At 47.4% G+C, this 21,556-nt stretch overlaps 1 protein-coding gene across 1 annotated transcript in view; it reads left to right on the top strand.

The window, feature by feature from the left end:
- LOC137538918 (protein phosphatase 1 regulatory subunit 36-like) overlaps positions 1 to 21,556 on the top strand; it is a 113,450-nt gene that overhangs the window by 44,851 nt on the left and 47,043 nt on the right. The window contains exons 6-8 of the mRNA XM_068261349.1: positions 6,199 to 6,265; positions 9,321 to 9,419; positions 12,245 to 12,388. Of these exons, the coding sequence (XP_068117450.1) occupies positions 6,199 to 6,265; positions 9,321 to 9,419; positions 12,245 to 12,388 (310 nt within the window). The remainder of the gene's footprint in view (positions 1 to 6,198; positions 6,266 to 9,320; positions 9,420 to 12,244; positions 12,389 to 21,556) is intronic.

The following is a 21,556-nucleotide window of genomic DNA, read 5'->3' as shown; positions in this document are numbered from 1 at the left end:
AACTGTCCTCAGAGGAGCTTACAATCTAATTCCTGCCATCATGTCACTAACTGTCCTCAGAGGAGCTTACAATCTAATTCCTGCCATCATGTCACTAACTGTCCTCAGAAGGTCTTACAATCTAATTCCTGCCATCATGTCACTAACTGTCCTCAGAGGTGCTTACAATCTAATTCCTGCCATCATGTCACTAACTGTCCTCAGAGGGGTTTACAATCTAATCCCTGCCATCATGTCACTAACTGTCCTCAGAGGAGCTTACAATCTAATTCCTGCCATCATGTTACTAGCTGTCCTCAGAGGAGCTTACAATCTAATTCCTGCCATCATGTCACTAACTGTCCTCAGAGGAGTTTACAATCGAATTCCTACCATCATGTCACTAACTGTCCTCAGAGGAGCTTACAATCTAATTCCTGCCATCATGTCACTAGCTGTCCTCAGAGGAGCTTACAATGTAATTCCTGCCATCATGTCACTAACTGTCCTCAGAGGAGCTTACAATCTAATTCCTACCATCATGTCACTAACTATCCTCAGAGGAGTTTACAATCTAATTCCTGCCATCATGTCACTAACTGTCCTCAGAGGAGCTTACAATCTAATTCCTGCCATCATGTCACTAACTGTCCTCAGTGGAGCTTACAATCTGATTCCTACCATCATGTCACTAACTGTTCTCAGAGGAGCTTACAATCTAATTCCTACCATCATGTCACTAACTGCCCTCAGAGGAGCTTACAATCTAATTCCTGCCATCGTATCACTAACTGTCCTCAGAGGAGCTTACAATCTAATTCCTACCATCATGTAACTAACTGTCCTCAGAGGAGCTTACAATCTAATTCCTGCCATCATGTAACTAACTGTCCTCAGAGGAGCTTACAATCTAATTCCTACCATCATGTAACTAACTGTCCTCAGAGGAGCTTACAATCTAATTCCTGCCATCGTATCACTAACTGTCCTCAGAGGAGCTTACAATCTAATTCCTACCATCATGTCACTAACTGCCCTCAGAGGAGCTTACAATCTAATTCCTGCCATCGTATCACTAACTGTCCTCAGAGGAGCTTACAATCTAATTCCTACCATCATGTAACTAACTGTCCTCAGAGGAGCTTACAATCTAATTCCTACCATCATGTCACTAACTGTCCTCAGAGGAGCTTACAATCTAATTCCTACCATCATGTAACTAACTGTCCTCAGAGGAGCTTACAATCTAATTCCTACCATCATGTAACTAACTGTCCTCAGAGGAGCTTACAATCTAATTCCTGCCATCGTATCACTAACTGTCCTCAGAGGAGCTTACAATCTAATTCCTACCATCATGTCACTAACTGTCCTTAGAGGAGCTTACAATCTAATTCCTGCCATCATGTCACTAACTGTCCTCAGAGGAGTAAACATACTAATCCCTGCCGTGTGTGTTGGGGGGGGGGGGGGGGGTTTAGGATGCTATTGGTCCAGAGGCAGCTGGTGATAGTGGGCCTTGGGCAGTAAAAAGTACAAATCCGGCCCTGTTTGTGATTCAGACACTACTGCAGCCAGAGAGATCAGCAGGGCTGTCAGCCAATTGGTATTGTTTAACAGGAAATACCTATGGCCACCTCTGTATTCAGGTGTCCTTTAAACTGGAGAAAAGGGATTTACTTATCCATATGCAGCTAACTTAAAGGACCACTATCGCGAAAAAGTAGGCAGTTAAAATCTAACAGAACCGTCAGGTTTTGGGCCGTTCCATCTCCTCATGGGGGATTCTCAGGGTTTTCTCTGTTTACAACAGCATTTCCTGAACAGCAGTTTAACTGCCAAAATAGTAAGATACCAGCCAGCCTCCCTTCTCATCTGTACACTATTTTGTCAGTTTGCAACTGCTGTTCAGGAAATGCTGTTGAAAACAAAGAAAACCCTGAGAATCCCCCATGAGGAGATGGACTGCCCCAAAACCTGTCGGTTCTGTCAGATTTTTTTCGCATTAGCGTTCCTTTAATTTTCAGCTCCCCTATTATCCCATTGCTTAAGTTGTCCTTACAGAAGTCTAACCATACCCTCCAGAGGCTGACAAGGAGAGGCTGAGGGCCGGGACCCACTAGGGCGAGTTTGGCAGCATTTTGGAATCACTGACAATCGTTGACGATTCCCAAAAACCCTTTGCCAATGAAAGGGAATTATTGTTTAGTCTTTATATAGAGCTGACATCTTCCGCAGCGCTGTACAGAGTACATAGCCTTGTCACTAACTGTCCCTCAGAGGAGCTCACAATCTAATCCCTCCCATAGTCATATGTCTATGTATGTATTGTGTAGTGTATGTATTGTAGTCTAGGAACAATTTACAGGGGGAGCCAATTAACCTATCTGTATGTTTTTGGGATGTGGTAGGAAACCCACACAGACACGGGGAGAACATACAAACTCCTTGCAGATGTTGCCCTGGCTTGGACATGAACCGGGGACCCAGCGCTGCAAGGCGAGAGCGATAACCACTACGCCAATGTGCTGCCCCAGTTGTGGGGAACCCACTCATGCCATTGGGGAAGTCGCAATCGCAGGACGTGTAGACGTTTGAACGCGTTTGCTTTCGATGCTGTGTATAGTAGCGCTGCAAAATCACTTTGAAAAGCAATTTTGCGGCAATTTAGGAAGTTAGCGAATAGGAATTTAAATAAGGTTAATTATACTTACCAGGTGTCCGTATTTCCGGCTTCCGTCCGTAGCTCCGCCCCCTAGCAGGACAGATCACAGGCGCTTCTCAGATTGGTCCCAGAGAAGCACCTATGACTTATTCCTTTCGGGGGCAGGGCCGCAGATGGAAGCCAGACTCCTGGTAAGTATAAAAAGTGTATTGAAAAACACTAATCGGAAGCGCTGTACAGATTACCGTACAGCTCTTCTAAGCATCAGGTAATCACGAGCGCAACTGCACTAGGAATCGCTGCACATAGTGCTGTGGTTATTTTAAAGTTCTGCAGCGATCCTAGTGGGTTCCAGGCCTAAAGAGTGGTCATGTGAGGCATGGGTGGGTCTGTATTAGCTCTGTGTTTTCCCCATGCAGATAAAAACAGACAGCAGTGAAGCACTGCATGCAGAGCAGAAAGCTTTTTCACTTTGTGCCCAGACTCCTCCAGCATCACTACAGTACACAGCTCTTGGGGAGGGGTGGAGAGGCTGGGGGCGGGGCTCTGCAGACTCCTCCAGCATCACTACAGTACACAGCACTTGGGGAGGGGTAGAGAGGCTGGGGGCGGGGCTCTGCAGACTCCTCCAGCATCACTACAGTACACAGCACTTGGGGAGGGGATGGAGAGGCTGGGGGCGGGGCTCTGCAGACTCCTCCAGCATCACTACAGTACACAGCTCTTGGGGAGGGGAGGGGAGGCTGGGGGCGGGGCTCTGCAGACTCCTCCAGCATCACTACAGTACACAGCTCTTGGGGAGGGGTAGAGAGGCTGGGGGCGGGACTCTGCAGACTCCTCCAGCATCACTACAGTACACAGCTCTTGGGGAGGGATGTAGAGGCTGGGGGCGGGGCTCTGCAGACTCCTCCAGCATCACTACAGTACACAGCTCTTGGGGAGGGGTGTAGAGGCTGGGGGCGGGGCTCTGCAGACTCCTCCAGCATCACTACAGTACACAGCTCTTGGGGAGGGGTGTAGAGGCTGGGGGCGGGGCTCTGCAGACTCCTCAAGCATCACTACAGTACACAGCACTTGGGGAGGAGTAGAGAGGCTGGGGGCAGGGCTCTGCAGACTCCTCCAGCATCACTACAGTACACAGCACTTGGGGAGGAGTAGAGAGGCTGGGGGCGGGGCTCTGCAGACTGCTCAAGCATCACTACAGTACACAGCACTTGGGGAGGAGTAGAGAGCCTGGGGGCGGGGCTCTGCAGACTGCTCAAGCATCACTACAGTACACAGCACTTGGGGAGGGGTAGAGAGGCTGGGGGCGGGGCTCTGCAGACTCCTCCAGCATCACTACAGTACACAGCTCTTGGGGAGGGGTGTAGAGGCTGGGGGCGGGGCTCTGCAGACTCCTCCAGCATCACTACAGTACACAGCTCTTGGGGAGGGGTGTAGAGGCTGGGGGCGGGGCTCTGCAGACTCCTCAAGCATCACTACAGTACACAGCACTTGGGGAGGAGTAGAGAGGCTGGGGGCGGGGCTCTGCAGACTCCTCCAGCATCACTACAGTACACAGCTCTTGGGGAGGGGTGTAGAGGCTGGGGGCGGGGCTCTGCAGACTCCTCCAGCATCACTACAGTACACAGCTCTTGGGGAGGGGTGTAGAGGCTGGGGGCGGGGCTCTGCAGACTCCTCAAGCATCACTACAGTACACAGCACTTGGGGAGGAGTAGAGAGGCTGGGGGCGGGGCTCTGCAGACTCCTCCAGCATCACTACAGTACACAGCTCTTGGGGAGGGGTGTAGAGGCTGGGGGCGGGGCTCTGCAGACTCCTCAAGCATCACTACAGTACACAGCACTTGGGGAGGAGTAGAGAGGCTGGGGGCAGGGCTCTGCAGACTCCTCCAGCATCACTACAGTACACAGCACTTGGGGAGGAGTAGAGAGGCTGGGGGCGGGGCTCTGCAGACTGCTCAAGCATCACTACAGTACACAGCACTTGGGGAGGGGTGTAGAGGCTGGGGGCGGGGCTCTGCAGACTCCTCAAGCATCACTACAGTACACAGCACTTGGGGAGGAGTAGAGAGGCTGGGGGCGGGCCTCTGCAGACTCCTCCAAAATCACTACAGTACACAGCACTTGGGGAGGAGTAGAGAGGCTGGGGGCGGGGCTCTGCTGACTGCTCAAGCATCACTACGGTACACAGCACTTGGGGAGGGGTAGAGAGGCTGGGGGCGGGGCTCTGCAGACTCCTCAAGCATCACTACGGTACACAGCACTTGGGGACGGGTGGAGAGGCTGGAGGCGGGGCTCAGCAGACTCCTCCAGCATCACTACGGTACACAGCACTTGGGGAGGGGTAGAGAGGCTGGGGGCGGGGCTCTGCAGACTCCTCAAGCATCACTACAGTACACAGCACTTGGGGAGGGGTGTAGAGGCTGGGGGCGGGGCTCTGCAGACTGCTCAAGCATCACTACGGTACACAGCTCTTGGGGAGGGGTGTAGAGGCCGGGGGCGGGGCTCTGCAGACTCCTCCAGCATCACTACAGTACACAGCTCTTGGGGAGGGGTGTAGAGGCTGGGGGCGGGGCTCTGCAGACTCCTCAAGCATCACTACAGTACACAGCACTTGGGGAGGAGTAGAGAGGCTGGGGGCAGGGCTCTGCAGACTCCTCCAGCATCACTACAGTACACAGCACTTGGGGAGGAGTAGAGAGGCTGGGGGCGGGGCTCTGCAGACTGCTCAAGCATCACTACAGTACACAGCTCTTGGGGAGGGGTAGAGAGGCTGGGGGCGGGGCTCTGCAGACTCCTCCAGCATCACTACAGTACACAGCACTTGGGGAGGGGTAGAGAGGCTGGGGGCGGGGCTCTGCAGACTCCTCAAGCATCACTACAGTACACAGCACTTGGGGAGGAGTAGAGAGGCTGGGGGCGGGGCTCTGCAGACTCCTCCAGCATCACTACAGTACACAGCACTTGAGGAGGAGTAGAGAGGCTGGGGGCGGGGCTCTGCAGACTCCTCAAGCATCACTACGGTACACAGCACTTGGGGAGGGGTAGAGAGGCTGGGGGCGGGGCTCTGCAGACTCCTCAAGCATCACTACGGTACACAGCACTTGGGGAGGGGTGGGGAGGCTGGAGGCGGGGCTCAGCAGACTCCTCCAGCATCACTACAGTACACAGCTCTTGGGGAGGGGTAGAGAGGCTGGGGCAGGGCATTGTAGTACACAAGAGCCTGCTGCACTCTGAATAGGGACTGTCTACAAATTGTTGTCTACAAAACTATGTATGATTTCTTATCAGTGGCTGAGCAGATGCAGTCATTAGAACAATTGAGCAGAGAGCAGAAAGCTTTTTCTCTCTGCCCTTAGTTGTCAGTCTCTTAGGACAGGTAAAATAAACTTCTCCCCCTTTGGCTTCTGGGCCCCCCTGCGGCTGAATCCCTTGCAGGGTCTATTGTTACGTCCCTGAGGCTAGGGACCTGAAAGCCAATAGGAATATTGATTCAGTTACAGATACCTGGGTCATATACGGATCTATTGTAAAACACTTTCCGTTTTTTCCAGATGTAGCTCTAAACATGCTGGATGAGGAACAAAGAAAGGCCATGCTTCTCTTTTCTGGGGCTGAAGGGTAAGGATGCGATTTGCTTAACTTCTAGATACACCCTACATTGCTGCCACACATACAAGCAGATATCTCATTCAGACCCTGCCTTGTCGGGCATTGACCTCCATCAAAATTGCGGTAAAATAGCCGAGATTTAATGCACGTCAATGTAAGTGGTTTTTTTTCTTCCAAAAACAAAAATGACCCAAAAAATTCTCTCCTGTGTGATAGGGCCGTGACTAGCATGCAGCCCCTGGATCTCAGCCTGCTGTTTCCTGTGTGATAGGGCCGTGAATAGCATGCAGCCCCTGGATCCCAGCCTGCTGTTTCCTGTGTGATAGGGCCGTGACTAGCATGCAGCCCCTGGATCCCAGCCTGCTGTTTCCTGTGTGATAGGGCCGTGACTAGCATGCAGCCCCTGGATCCCAGCCTGCTGTTTCCTGTGTGATAGGGCCATGACTAGCATGCAGCCCCTGGATCTCAGCCTGCTGTTTCCTGTGCGATAGGGCCATGACTAGCATGCAGCCCCTGGATCCCAGCCTGCTGTTTCCTGTGTGATAGGGCGGTGACTAGCATGCAACCCCTGGATCCCAGCCTGCTGTTTCCTGTGTGATAGGGCCATTACTAGCATGCAGCCCCTGGATCTCAGCCTGCTGTTTCCTGTGTGATAGGGCCGTGAATAGCATGCAGCCCCTGGATCCCAGCCTGCTGTTTCCTGTGTGATAGGGCCGTGACTAGCATGCAGCCCCTGGATCCCAGCCTGCTGTTTCCTGTGTGATAGGGCCGTGACTAGCATGCAGCCCCTGGATCCCAGCCTGCTGTTTCCTGTGTGATAGGGCCATGACTAGCATGCAGCCCCTGGATCTCAGCCTGCTGTTTCCTGTGTGATAGGGCCATGACTAGCATGCAGCCCCTGGATCCCAGCCTGCTGTTTCCTGTGTGATAGGGCGGTGACTAGCATGCAACCCCTGGATCCCAGCCTGCTGTTTCTTGTGTGATAGGGCCATGACTAGCATGCAGCCCCTGGATCCCAGCCTGCTGTTTCCTGTGTGATAGGGCGGTGACTAGCATGCAGCCCCTGGATCCCAGCCTGCTGTTTCCTGTGTGATAGGGCCGTGACTAGCATGCAGCCCCTGGATCCCAGCCTGCTGTTTCCTGTGTGATAGGGCCGTGACTAGCATGCAGCCCCTGGATCCCAGCCTGCTTTTTCCTGTGTGATAGGGCCATGACTAGCATGCAGCCCCTGGATCTCAGCCTGCTGTTTCCTGTGTGATAGGGCCATGACTAGCATGCAGCCCCTGGATCTCAGCCTGCTGTTTCCTGTGTGATAGGGCGGTGACTAGCATGCAGCCCCTGGATCCCAGCCTGCTGTTTCCTGTGTGATAGGGCCATTACTAGCATGCAGCCCCTGGATCCCAGCCTGCTGTTTCCTGTGTGATAGGGCCATGACTAGCATGCAGCCCCTGGATCTCAGCCTGCTGTTTCCTGTGTGATAGGGCCATGACTAGCATGCAGCCCCTGGATCTCAGCCTGCTGTTTCCTGTGTGATAGGGCCATGACTAGCATGCAGCCCCTGGATCTCAGCCTGCTGTTTCCTGTGTGATAGGGCCGTGACTGGCATGCAGCCCCTGGACTGAAAATGTTGGTTTTCGTGTGGGGAGGGAAAGTTTCTCTCTACATTCGCCGCAAACTGAGATATTTTTTTTTTGAACAACAAACAAGACGAATCCCCATAGAACCGCACCACAACAAATTAGGAAAGTAACAAAAAGCTTTATTATGTCACAATTGGATTCCACAATAAAAACAAGTAAAAATGCATGCCAGGAAACACCAAAAATATACACAAATAAATCAATATGCACAATAAATATTGCATAATTACACTTCCATAATAACCCCCCGATAATGGATGGAAATAAAATAGGTAAAGTGGGTGGGTAGCCCTGTGCTACCATGTGAATCAGACCTCTGTTCAATTGAAAGTGCAAAGTGCTAAAAAAGGGGGTGGATGCCCCCCTGAGCGCACCAGACGTGCCGCTGCGCTGAACGGCGTCAGCACCTCCAGGATACACCTCACTTCCACCCCACCACCCAGTGGTTGGTAAGCTCTTGCCCTTCACTTTTGCACATTGTTGTTGCCGCTTGCTCCGTTCAGCGCAGCGGTACTTTTCTGTCAGCACGGTCTTCCGGCTCTGCCGCTCCTTTCTCATTGGTGTATTGTTCCTTATCACCCCTTCACTTTCGTGTGGATGCCTCATTGGGAGCACGTCTGGTGCCCTCAGGGGGGCATCCACCCCCTTTTTCAGCATTTGGCACTTTCAATCTGATTCACATGGTAGCACAGGGCTACCCACCCACTTTACCTATTTTATTTCCATCCATTATCGGGGGGTTATTATGGAAGTGTAATTATGCAATATTTATTGTGCATATTGATTTATTTGTGTATATTTTTGGTGTTTCCTGGCATGCATTTTTAATTGTTTTTATTGTGGAATCCAATTGTGACATAGTAAAGCTTTTTGTTACTTTCCTAATTTGTTGTGGTGTGGTTCTATGGGGAGCCTTGCAGCGCTGGGTCCCTGGTTCGAATCCCAGCCAGGGCACTATCTGCAAAGAGTTTGTATGTTCTCTCTGTGTCTGCGTGGGTTTCCTCCGGGTACTCCGGTTTCCTCCCACATTCCAAAAACATACGGATAAGTTAATTGGCTTCCCCCTAAAAAAATTGGCCCTAGACTACAGTACTTACACTACATAATATAGACATATGGCAATGGTAGGGATTAGATTGTGAGCTCCTTTGAGGGACAGTTAGTGACAAGATATATATATATACACTGTACAGCGCTGCGTAATATGTCGGTGCTATATAAATACTAAATAATAATAATAATAATAATAATTAGTCTTGTTTGTTGTTCATGCCATATACCGTATTATTCCCCTTCTGCACGCTTGAGATTCATATATATTTTTGACATAAGACAAGCTTGTTTAATTGCATGACCGGTGCTTCCCCAATCCTTATGTTCTAAATAGTGACTTGATTTTTTTTTGGTTTGTCTATTTCCCTTAGAAATCTGTTTCTGAATGGCTTCCTTATGGCTCTGCTGAGTTACATGTCCTGCTTCCTGGAGAAATATTCTGTGGACGTAGACTACAAACCTCCAATACCGTACGTTCTGACGACATTATACAGGGGAACCATGCTGCAAGGCTAATGTACTAATGCTGGATAACAGCCCTGTTTCAGGCACAGCTTTGTGTATGAATTTTATAAAACATTATTTCAGATTCATTTAAAAAAAAAAAAAAAAAGTTGTGTAAAGCGACTTCAGATTTTGCAGAATAAAACAAGTAAACCAGTTGCATAAATTCATACATGTTCAGTAACCTCCTGATGCCTGCTCACTTCTCTTTCTCCCGCCCCCAGTCATCCTGAAGCCCCACCCCCTGACATGACTGTTGATTTGTTAGCTAAGAGGTGTGGCTTCAGTAAACTGACAGAGCAGTCACCCTTCCCATGCCAATGTGACGGAGCGATATCCTTTAGACTGAGCAGGAGACCGGTCGTAAGCAGGCAGCTGCAGGTCAATGATTTATGCTGTGCTGATTTTTTTTCTTCCATTTTGAAGGATATATTTTTGGGAGGTTTTCAAAACTTGTTCATGCATTACTATAAAATAATATTGTAGGAACTGCATATAAAAACTGTGTCTGGATGAGGCGAATAAATTATCTAAGATCATACTCTCTCTCTATATATTAATATCATGCTGCCCCTACCTTTTGGAATGCCTTTCCATGCCTGATCAAGACAGCTCAGACCCTGGAGGCTTTAAAATCAAAGCTGAAAATTGAACTGTTTGGTCAGACATTTATGATCACATAAGTTTTGGCTCATACGGGAGAAAACTTATTTACAAATGTTGTAATGCTTGGAGGGTATACTTTCTGAGTCAGCGTGTGTGCTCAAGACTATGTAGCTGGGTAATGGAAGAGGCCACAGGAGTAATAAACAAGGGAGCAAGATTGCCCAGAGCAACTGCTGCTCTGGGCTTCTGATATCGCCTATCACGCTAGATGCTACGTGATACAATACACAACAGATGTAGACGGTAACAAGCTAGGGTCATACACGTTAATTCAGGAAAAAAACAGCTCAACTAATGGATAAATATATATCGCAGATCATATATATATTTATCAAGAAACTAGCTTAAAGTGAACCTCCAGACTAAAAATCGACTCAGCAGCACTGAAAAGGCCTGGTGTTTCTTTAACAGTTTCACAGCATCAGAACTTTGTTTATCTTATACAAGCTTCATTTTTAGCTGCACAGAAAAAAACTGCCCGGGCATTTTCCCCTGATGCTGTGCAAAGCATGATGGGATTTCTGATGTTGTTGTTCTTGTTCTGCTGTTTTGGTGCAATTTTTTTTTTTTACATTTTAAATGTGACATTTGAAGCCTAGCGTGTGCAGCTGGGAGGGGTTATCAGGACAAAGGACAGTTGGAACTGTGTCTTATGCTCCCTGTCACCTCCTTTCAACCAAAAAGATGGCTGCCCCCATGACAAAGATGGCAGCCCCCATGAATCACAAACATTTGCCTGTTTTTTAAAAACAGGGTGGGTAAAAAATTATATTACCTACCTATTCTAATTAACATAACTAATGTAACTTAATGACAGTATGTTTGTTTAGGCTGAAGTTCCCCTTTAAGCACAAGTAATAACAATTAACCCCCTTGCCGTTACAATTCCTGCGGCAAGGGGGAAGCGCAGCACTTTTTTAAAAAAAATTTTTTTTTTAAATCATGTAGCGAGCCCAGGGCTCGCTACATGATAGCCGCAGACAAGCGGCATCCCCCTATCCACTCTGATCGACTTCGGCGATTAGAGTAAGCAGGAAATCCCGTTCAGAACAGGATTTCCTGCTGGGCTTCCCCGGTCGCCATGGCGATGGGGCGGGATGACGTCATCGACGTCGGGACGTCATAGGGAATCCCGATCCACCCCTCAGCGTTGCCTGGCCCTGATTGGCCAGGCTGCGCAGGGGTCTGGGGGGCGGGAGGAGGCGGCTCGGCGCGGCGGATTGCGGCGATCGGAAGTTACAAGCAGCTAGCAAAGTGCTAGCTGCTTGTAACAAAAAAAAATTATGCAAATCGGCCCAGCGGGGCCTGAGAAATCCTCCTGCGCAGGTTACCCCGAGCTGAGCTCGGGATAACCGGAAAGGAGGTTAACAAGACAAACAATAGACATACGGAATGCTTTGCCAATCTAGTCGCTGCCACAGCGACGGCAAACATTCACACTGACATAGACAAGACTAACAGGTAGTAGCATAACTAATGGCAACCACTGCTTTAGTTACGTCCTCAGGAATAAGGCAAGAAGGAATACTACCAGTCACCAACGTGGTGATGGCAGAATCCAAGCTATCAGGATCAGAAGGACTTCACTGTATCCCCGCGGATACAGCAAACATCCAAGCAAGAAGCAAGGTTAAACAATGCAATATACAATTCACATGAATGACCCAGCAACAACTCAGAGAGCTATGTCGGGCAGGGTCTGAAATGGGAGGCAGAATTTTATGTCGACATCAGCCAATGGATGCAAATTCCCACACAGCTGAATGGTAATTACTCAATGCTAAGCCAGCTTGATCACAAGCTGCGAGCTGAAGGACTCTCATAACAAATACATGCAATATTATGCAACAACATGCATGTAGGAAATCCAGGACTATCTGGCTGCAGTTCAACTGCAACAAGCAATAGGAGGAACCATCACAGCATCCTGAGCTGCTCTGAACTGCAGAGTGATTGCAAATGACAATGAGACTTATTGCGAATGCACAACCGAATGGAAGCAAATAATTCAAAACTGCTCGGTTGCAGTTCCACTGCAACCGACAGAACATGCTACAGGAGAGATCCTGACAGTTGTGTTGTTGTTGATCTATGTATGTATGGAATAATTCTCTAATCTCTCCAGGATGACCATTTACCTGAAGGAGGAGGAGGAGGAGGCAGATCTGCAGAGGAGGACAGACGTCGCTCTCCAGCACTTTGCTCGCTTTTACTGTCGCCTCGTCCTTGGGGAAGGCATGAGTAAGCAGCATCACCTGGAGGGTGGAAGGTACTTCACCTCTGTACATACATTTATACCACTGTATCTGCTGTCAAGCCTGATCAGCGAGGCAGGACAAAGGGCGGTGTGACGATCAGCAGCCACATATCAGATCAGCAGCCACATATCAGATCAGCCGCGTATCAAATCAGCAGCCACGTAGCAGATCAGCATCTACATATCAGACCAGCAGCCACATATCAGACCAGCAGCCACATATCAGATCAGCAGCCACATATCAGATCAGCAGCTACATATCAGACCAGCAGCCACATATCAGATCAGCAGCCACATATCAGATCAGCAGCCACATATCAGATCAGCATCTACATATCAGACCAGCAGCCACGTATCAGACCAGCAGCCACATGTCAGATCAGCCGCGTATCAGATCAGCAGCCACTTATCAGATCATCAGCAGCCACATATCAGATCAGCAGCCGAGTATCAGATCAGCAGCCGAGTATCAGATCAGCAGCCGAGTATCAGATCAGCAGCCGAGTATCAGATCAGCAGCCACATATCAGATCAGCAGCTACATATCAGACCAGCAGCCACATATCAGATCAGCAGCCACATATCAGATCAGCCGCATATCAGATCAGCAGCCACGTATCAGATCAGCAGCCACGTATCAGATCAGCAGCCACGTATCAGACCAGCAGCCACATATCAGATCAGCAGCCGCATATCAGACCAGCAGCCACGTATCAGATCAGCAGCCACATATCAGATCAGCAGCCGCATATCAGATCAGCAGCCACATATCAGATCAGCAGCTACATATCAGACCAGCAGCCACATATCAGATCAGCAGCCACATATCAGATCAGCAGCCACATATCATATCAGCCGCGTATCAGATCAGCAGCCGCGTATCAGATCAACAGCCACGTATCAGATCAGCAGCCGCGTATCAGATCAGCAGCCGCGTATCAGATCAGCAGCCGCGTATCAGATCAGCAGCCACATATCAGATCAGCAGCCGAGTATCAGATCAGCCGCGTATATGATCTGCAGCCACTTATCAGATCATCAGCAGCCACATATCAGATCATCAGCAGCCACGTATCAGATCAGCAGCCGAGTATCAGATCAGCAGCCACATATCAGATCAGCAGCCACATATCAGACCAGCAGCCACATATCAGACCAGCAGCCGCATATCAGATCAGCAGCCACATATCAGATCAGCAGCTACATATCAGACCAGCAGCCACATATCAGATCAGCAGCCACATATCAGATCAGCAGCCACATATCAGATCAGCCGCGTATCAGATCAGCAGCCACGTATCAGATCAGCAGCCACATATCAGACCAGCAGCCGCGTATCAGACCAGCAGCCACGTATCAGATCAGCAGCCACATATCAGATCAGCAGCCGAGTATCAGATCAGCAGCCATGCATCAGATCAGCAGCCACATATCAGATCAGCAGCCACGTATCAGATCAGCAGCCACGTATCAGATCAGCAGCCGAGTATCAGATCAGCAGCCACATATCAGATCAGCAGCCACATATCAGATCAGCAGCCACATATCAGATCAGCAGCCACGTATCAGATCAGCAGCCGCGTATCAGATCAGCAGCCGCGTATCAGATCAGCAGCCACGTATCAGATCAGCAGCCACGTATCAGATCAGCAGCCACATATCAGATCAGCAGCCGCATATCAGATCAGCAGCCACATATCAGACCAGCAGCCACATATCAGATCAGCAGCCACGTATCAGATCAGCAGCCGTGTATCAGATCAGCATCCACATATCAGACCAGCAGCCACGCATCAGATCAGCAGCCGCATATCAGATCAGCAGCCACGTATCAGATCAGCAGCTGCGTATCAGATCAGCAGCTACATATCAGATCAGCAGCCCAGTATCAGATCAGCAGCCACGTATCAGATCAGCAGCCACATATCAGATCAGCAGCCGCGTATAACATCAGCAGCCACATATCAGATCAGCAGCCACATCTCAGATCAGCAGCCACGTATCAGATCAGCAGCCGAGTATCAGATCAGCAGCCACATATCAGATCAGCAGCCACGTATCAGATCAGCGCAGAGATGGCGGCTACAAGACAGATTCTTTATTATTTACTATGGTGAATTTACCTTACAAGTAGCGATGGTTGGAAATGTCCATTTTCTGATTCCGCAAAAAATTCTGATTTCCACCAAGGCCGATTTTCTGATTAATATTTAATTTGTCTTTTTTTTTTTTTTGCATCAGGGAATACAAAAATGTAAACAAAAAAATTAGAAAAACTGAAAATTAGTCTTATGATTAGTCTAAAAAAATTACTGCTGTATTAATTTTTCGGATTTTTGCAGAACAATTTCCGCATTCTCGGATTGGTCCAATGCTTCCGAATTCTGGGATTGGGCTAAATTGCTGAGTCGCGTTAAATTGGATTTCCGTGGAATTCTGATTTGCCGAATCTGAATGAGAATCCCTACAAGTCTTACGAGACAACTGCCAAGACCATTTACAAGTTTATGTATTTAATGATCAGTTCTCATACAACAATCTATCCTGGAGGGTAAACTCATAGAAAAGCATGGGATTGATTTATCAGGTGTTGGACCGGTTGACCTCTCATTGGCTGGTCACGGTCACATGATAATGCTTAATTTCTGCTTCCTGTGTGGTCTGGTCACAACCAGCCAGTCAAAGAATGGCAAATCAGTCACCTGATAGTTTGATCATGTGCTTCTCTGTGCCTTTCAGGAGAAATTATCTTTAATACTCACCTAAAGTTAAAGAGGAACTATAACCAAGGAATAAACGCCATCCCAATCAGTACCTGATACCCCCTTTCCCAGGAGAAATCTTTTCCTTTTCTCAGACAGATCATCAGGGGGCGCTGTATGACTGATATTGTGGTGAGACCCCTCCCACAGTGTGATGTCAGCACCTATTTACTGACAACATACTGTGGGAGCCTTGTTGCATTGTGGGAAATAACAGCTGTTTTCAACTGCCAAAAAAGCATCATCTCAGTGCACAGACATCACCTGCCAGCAGTAAAGAAGTCTCCTGTGATAAATGTCAGAAAGTAAATCCGAGAGAGGAAAGATTTTACAATGGGAAAGCACTGACTAAATAATTTATAAAGGAATGTTGTAAAATGAAAGTACTTTTTTCATTATGTTATTGTCACAGTTGAGTTTTAACCCCCTTGGCGGTATGATTCTTTCCGGATTTAAGGGTCCACACGGGTACAATTCTTTTGCAAGTTTTTAGACCCTAAAACCGGGAAAAAATGATGCTGCTAGTAGTGAGGCTGGGATACCCCCCCAATCAGGAATTTGAGTAAATCCAGCTACGGCAGAATAGTAATCTGGATGTGCCGTGATCGTGACCCGGATTTGAATGTGAGCTCCGGATTCAACTCGGATTTTAGCTGTGATTACATGTAGAATCCGTGATCACGGATTTGACTTTAATGTTAACAGCAAAACCCCCATACATGCTACAATTACCAAAATTGCATGGATTATAAAGATGATCAGTGGCTAAAATTAAAAAAAAAAGATTTTCAAAAAGACCAATTCGTTTTTGAGAAAATCGATTTTAAAATTTCAAATGAAAAAAGTATTTGTGATTAAAAACCACCAAAACCAGCCGACTTTAGTTTCTAATAGCAAAGCGAAAAATGTATAGAAGGCAACTGACTCTTGGGTGCATGTGGGAATACCTTTATTATAGAAAAGCCAAAGTCTATATCAAAATATCAACCTGATAAAACCATATATATGTTACAAAAACAGTGTAATACCCCAAGAAACTTAAACACCCCTAAAAACCCTTATAAGAGGCCATTGCGCTGACACCCTGAACTGCACTAAAAAGAGCTTATAGAGGCTGCAGTCCTCCAAGCTCTCCAAAAATGTACAATTGCCAGCTGGTTTGTGAAGTTCGTCCGTGTGTACTAGATAGAACCAAAGTTCATCAGGAGCATCATCCTCAGCATAGATCCAGTTAGACCATTTGGCTGCAAGCTCAGCGGATGACAAAACTGGGCCCAATTGCAAAGCAGAGAAGTCCAATATTTCTCAGGAACCCTCAGATGACATCTGACTCACATACATACACTATTGCTTGTTCATATTGTCATTGGACTCAATCGCAGTCCTCTCCAGGTCACGCCAGTGGAATCATGCATGGTGTATAAAGCAGGCAAAGTCATGCAGAGTCATGCAAAATGGCCTAGAGCAAGCACAGAGTCATGCAGGTAAGCTATGTATAAGCTGTATATGGGTGTCCATAGGATGACCAAAGTTTAACCTTGGAGCAGCTGCATAGCTTGAAAGAAGTAAGCGTCTTAAGCCATGTAAGTTTAGAATGCGCAATGGCAGAGTTGATGGTGAAAAATAATGTCCATATACCTATGGCCGCCTGTTGTACTCCGCAGCACAAAGGTCAGAAGTGGAACAAACATATAGTTACCAGCATGGCAAGATGGTGGGTGCAGCTCCTAAGGGTGCAGCGGTTGGCCTCAGACGCTAAACGTCTGACATGTTTCGCCGTTCACTATCCCGGCCTCTTCCGAGACTAGCGTCTGTTCCTATGCCGCAATATGCGGCGCGCTTTGAATGGCGTTCTGTAGGATCCGCCCATCTCCTCCATCCCCGCTCGGCCAACCACGGCACACCTCGTCACAGGACCCCGGTCCCGCCCAGGGCTGCCCAACCTGCAGCGAGAGTGCGCGCGCCGAGCGCTCCACAGTGGAGCGCAAACAGGAAGCGCTCCACTGTGCATTGGAAGGGGAGAAGAGCGAAAAACACAGGACGTTCTACCTTCAATAAAGAAGCCCAAAAAAACTTCTTCATCATACTCTGTGAAATATATGCATGTATATGCATATATACGCTAGACTAACCATTTCAAATCATATATAGTAACTGACAACTAGACATAGAAAAATGTACTGTATAGCTATCCAAAAACCATTCATGGAGATTAGATGTATCTATACAGCCTGTGACAGCAAGAATATATTACACAGAGGCAAAACCCAGGCACACATTATAAAGGTGAAACCATCATATATATAAATAATTATTGTACATATGTGTCTAAACGACAACTTATACAAGGTACTGAACTAGGGAACCAACATCCATCCAGGTCCAGGCGCAAATCCGGGTCCAAGAGAGAGGGAACAAGAGATGTGGAGGGAAGAAAAAAGGGGGGGGGGGGGAGTAAATAAAGAGAAGAGAAGGAAGGGAGAAGGAGGGGGAAGGTAAAGTCATTTCAAGTGGGAAGGAATGCTCCATATTGGACTGCATCATTCAGGCCTTTGCCTTTAGTTGCATCTAGTGTAAAAATCCACCTTAATTCTGCCTGTAAGAGGGTCCTATCAACATCACCTCCTCTTTCATGTGGGTGTATTCTATCTAGGCCCACAAATTTTACAAAACTGGGGTCACCTCTATGTGTCAGATTAATATGTCTCGAGATGGGAGATCTGAAATTGCACCCCCCAATATCGCCAATATGTTCTTTAATGCGTTCTTTGAATGCTCGAGTAGTTTTTCCTATATAAAAACATCCACATCTGCATGTCATCAAATAGATTACACAGATTGTGTTACAATTTACAAAATGGCGCAGTTTCCAAATACGTCCATTCGGGAGTACAACCTCAGGTCCCATACTCAAAAATCTACAGTACACACATCCACCACAGCTATATGTGCCTAATACACTACAATGTTTGGAGGTCGACCCTGAACGGAAGTGACTACTTGTTAAAGAGTCTCTCAAGGTTCTAGAGCGTCTATATGTCACTGTAGGTCTGTGGGGTACAAATTCCCGGACTGAAGGGTCAGTTAGTAGGATGTTCCAGTGGCGGCCCAGAATTTTATTAATTTGATTTTCCTGGTCGCAATATCGAGTGATCAGGCGTACCTTATCCTCATCGCCATTTTTCGTCTGTACTTTGTCTTGACGACCTAGCAAGGTCGTTCTATTAGTTTCTTTAGCCCGTTTGTAGGCTTTTTTTAGCCATTTATCTTTGTAACCTCTCTCTAGAAAGCGAGCTCGCAGAGCTTTTGCCTCTTTCTCAAAGTCGGCATCCCTTGAACAGTTGCGCCGAACTCTGAGATACTGTCCAGTCGGAATTCCACGTATGGTATGTCTCGGGTGTAGGCTATCTGCCCTTAGAAAAGAATTGGTAGCTGTTTCTTTCCGAAACAAATTAGTGGTAATATGACCATCCACATCTACATTAACCCTTAAATCCAGGAAAGGCACCGATTGTGTGTCACAGTTCATTGTAAACCTAAGGTTCAATACGTTGTCGTTCAGTCTACATACAAATTCGTCCAGGAGCTCTCTCCCGCCTGTCCAGAAAATCAAAATATCGTCTATGTACCTGTGCCATGACACAATATGGCACAGGTACACCACGAGTGAATCACTACCAAAAATGCTTCGTTCCCAATCCCCCAGGTACAGGTTGGCAAACGACGGGGCACACGTGGTGCCCATCGCCGCCCCCTGCACCTGGAGGTAATGGGAGCCATCGAACAAAAACACATTGTTCTCCAGGATAAAAGTCAACAGCTTTAAAACAAACTGATTATGTTCATGTTCAGAGCGACCCAATTCTGACAAGAATTTGCCCACCGCACACACGCCCCTGTCCTGGGGGATGCTGGAATACAGGGCCTCCACGTCCAGGGTTACTAAAAGAGAACCAGGAGGCAGCTGGAGCCCCTCTAATATACTGAGAAGGTGTGAAGTATCCTTCACATAAGACGGTAACCGAAGGACATGTGGTTGCAGGAAGTAGTCTACATAAATACTGATTTTTTCCGTTAAGGCTCCACAACCCGAGACGATCGGACGTCCGGGGGGCCTTTGTAAATTCTTGTGGACTTTTGGTAGAGCATAGAATGTTGGAGTGACAGGTTTTTTGACCTTAAGAAAATTTGCCGTTTGGGGACTAATCACCCCTGTCTGCACCGCTTCGTCAATTATACTTTCCATAGCCACCTGGTTCTCCACCACCCTGGACGGAGAAACCCTGCGATAGCACTCTCTCTGGCCCAGAATCCTTTGGCACATATATGTGTATTGCTCCACTGACATGACAACTATGTTTCCCCCTTTGTCCGAGGGTTTCACCACCAGATTAGTTCTGGCTGCAAAATCGCGTAAGGCGTTCATTTCACTCGAATCCAAATTTGGGATAGGGTTCGGTTCAAGCCATAAATGGCGAATATCCCTTTCTATTAGATGTACAAATGTTTGAACCCCCGGACAAAGGGAGAAAGGCGGAAAAGATGAAGATCTCTTTTTAAATTTATTCCTGTCTAAACCTGCTAGCTCCAAAATATCAGGACTATCCTCCGCTGGGATCCATCCCGCTTCATCGCCCAGGTCAATAAGATCCATTAATGCTCTATAGTCTTTATTCGTCCACTCCCTCCACTCCTTAATCACCCCGCCTAGAGGGGCATCCGCCCTTTTCTTATGCAGGCTCTTTAAAACTAAATTACGACAAAAAATATGTACATCTTTAATAAATTCAAAACGATCTAGAGTACGGTTGGGGCAAAAGCCGAGACCTTTCAATAGAAGTGTCTCTAGGCCGGCCTCTAAATGGACACCTGATAGATTGATGACCTGCATACTCTGGCGGGTGCTCCCAGAACAAGGGAGGAGAGGGAGAGAGGGGACAGAGGGACTGGGCCGCATAGTATCTACGTGTTTCCCATGTTTAAAATGTTGTTGGCCAAAAAAGCCGCCGAAACAGATGAGGCAGATGAGGGTCCGGAACCACCCGAGGCCCCATCCGCCTCCTCGCACGTGTCCTCTGAAGTGCATCCTGCCAAGTATTTATTAATTGGACCCTCTTTTTTGGGACGTTTTTTCTTTTCCTTATCTAATTTATTATCAATCTTATTCTCAATTTTATTAGATCTAGTATATGGTCGATTACTTGACGGTGCCTTTTGTATTGGTTGGGGCAGAGCACCTGCACTACTCAAAGACGAATCCGAGTCGTCAGGTGCACTGGAAATTGGGGTATCTGAGGGTTGTGCCTCTACAGGAATGGGGTTAGATGGCTTACTGGGTCTAGGTATGGGTCGTGTGGGTCTAGGTTTTCTCTCATCAATTGGGTTCTTTTGTTTATTCCACCTATAGGCGTAACCCAAACGATAAGCTGTTCTATCTTTTTCAAATTTATTATCCCTTCTGGTTACTATGTCGCGGTTATATTTTTCTATATGTTTTTTCAATTTTTCGTTCCTACTCACAAACAACGGATGGTCCTTTACAGGATCCAAAGATTGTAATGTCTCTATAATTTCTTTATCAATTCTCTTTAGGTCTTCCTCCTCCAATTCTTGAATTAGAGTAAGGCTGACCTTCGAACACGCCTCAAAATTTGCTTCCCATTTTTTCTTAAAGCTTTCGGTTAGATCACGCCTATAGGGAAAGATTTGAACTCGAAGCCACTGTGGTGTTTTAGAATCATTCAAGTAGTCCCGATTATACTTGATGTTCCACCAAACTCTCGATTTTTGTTCATACAGCCGTTCTAGTCTCCTAAACCCGGAGTTAATTGTTCTTATCTCACCTCTTGTTTCTCTCTCTTTAGTACATACCTCTCCCACTTGCTGAACGATATCCTCCCACTGGAACATGACAAATCAAAGAAAAAAGCACAGAAAGAAGTGAAGGGAAAGGAGAGGAGAGGGGGGGGGGAGGTTTGTAATCCCTCTCTCTATGGGCCCGAGCCCGCACACAGACGTGATGGACCAAACAAAACTGTGTGTATAGGTTTGCCTCAGTGAAAAAGACTGGTCTTGCTACGCGGGTGACCAAGGGCTGAATACCCCAAGGATTAATGTCAAAAAAATATAGGAATGAACACCCGCACAGCAAATAACCTCATAGACCAGGTGATTTGCATCACCTTTAAAGGAATAAAATCAAAGATTAGAAATCTGTATTATAAATTCCCACATGCACCATGTCAGTATAAATGTATCGAAAAATGTATAGAAGGCAACTGACTCTTGGGTGCATGTGGGAATACCTTTATTATAGAAAAGCCAAAGTCTATATCAAAATATCAACCTGATAAAACCATATATATGTTACAAAAACAGTGTAATACCCCAAGAAACTTAAACACCCCTAAAAACCCTT

Source organism: Hyperolius riggenbachi, chromosome 11, assembly GCF_040937935.1.
Source record: "Hyperolius riggenbachi isolate aHypRig1 chromosome 11, aHypRig1.pri, whole genome shotgun sequence".
Taxonomy (NCBI): domain Eukaryota; kingdom Metazoa; phylum Chordata; class Amphibia; order Anura; family Hyperoliidae; genus Hyperolius; species Hyperolius riggenbachi.
Note: the sequence above shows the minus strand (reverse complement) of the source record. Positions and strands in the feature narration are given on the sequence as shown.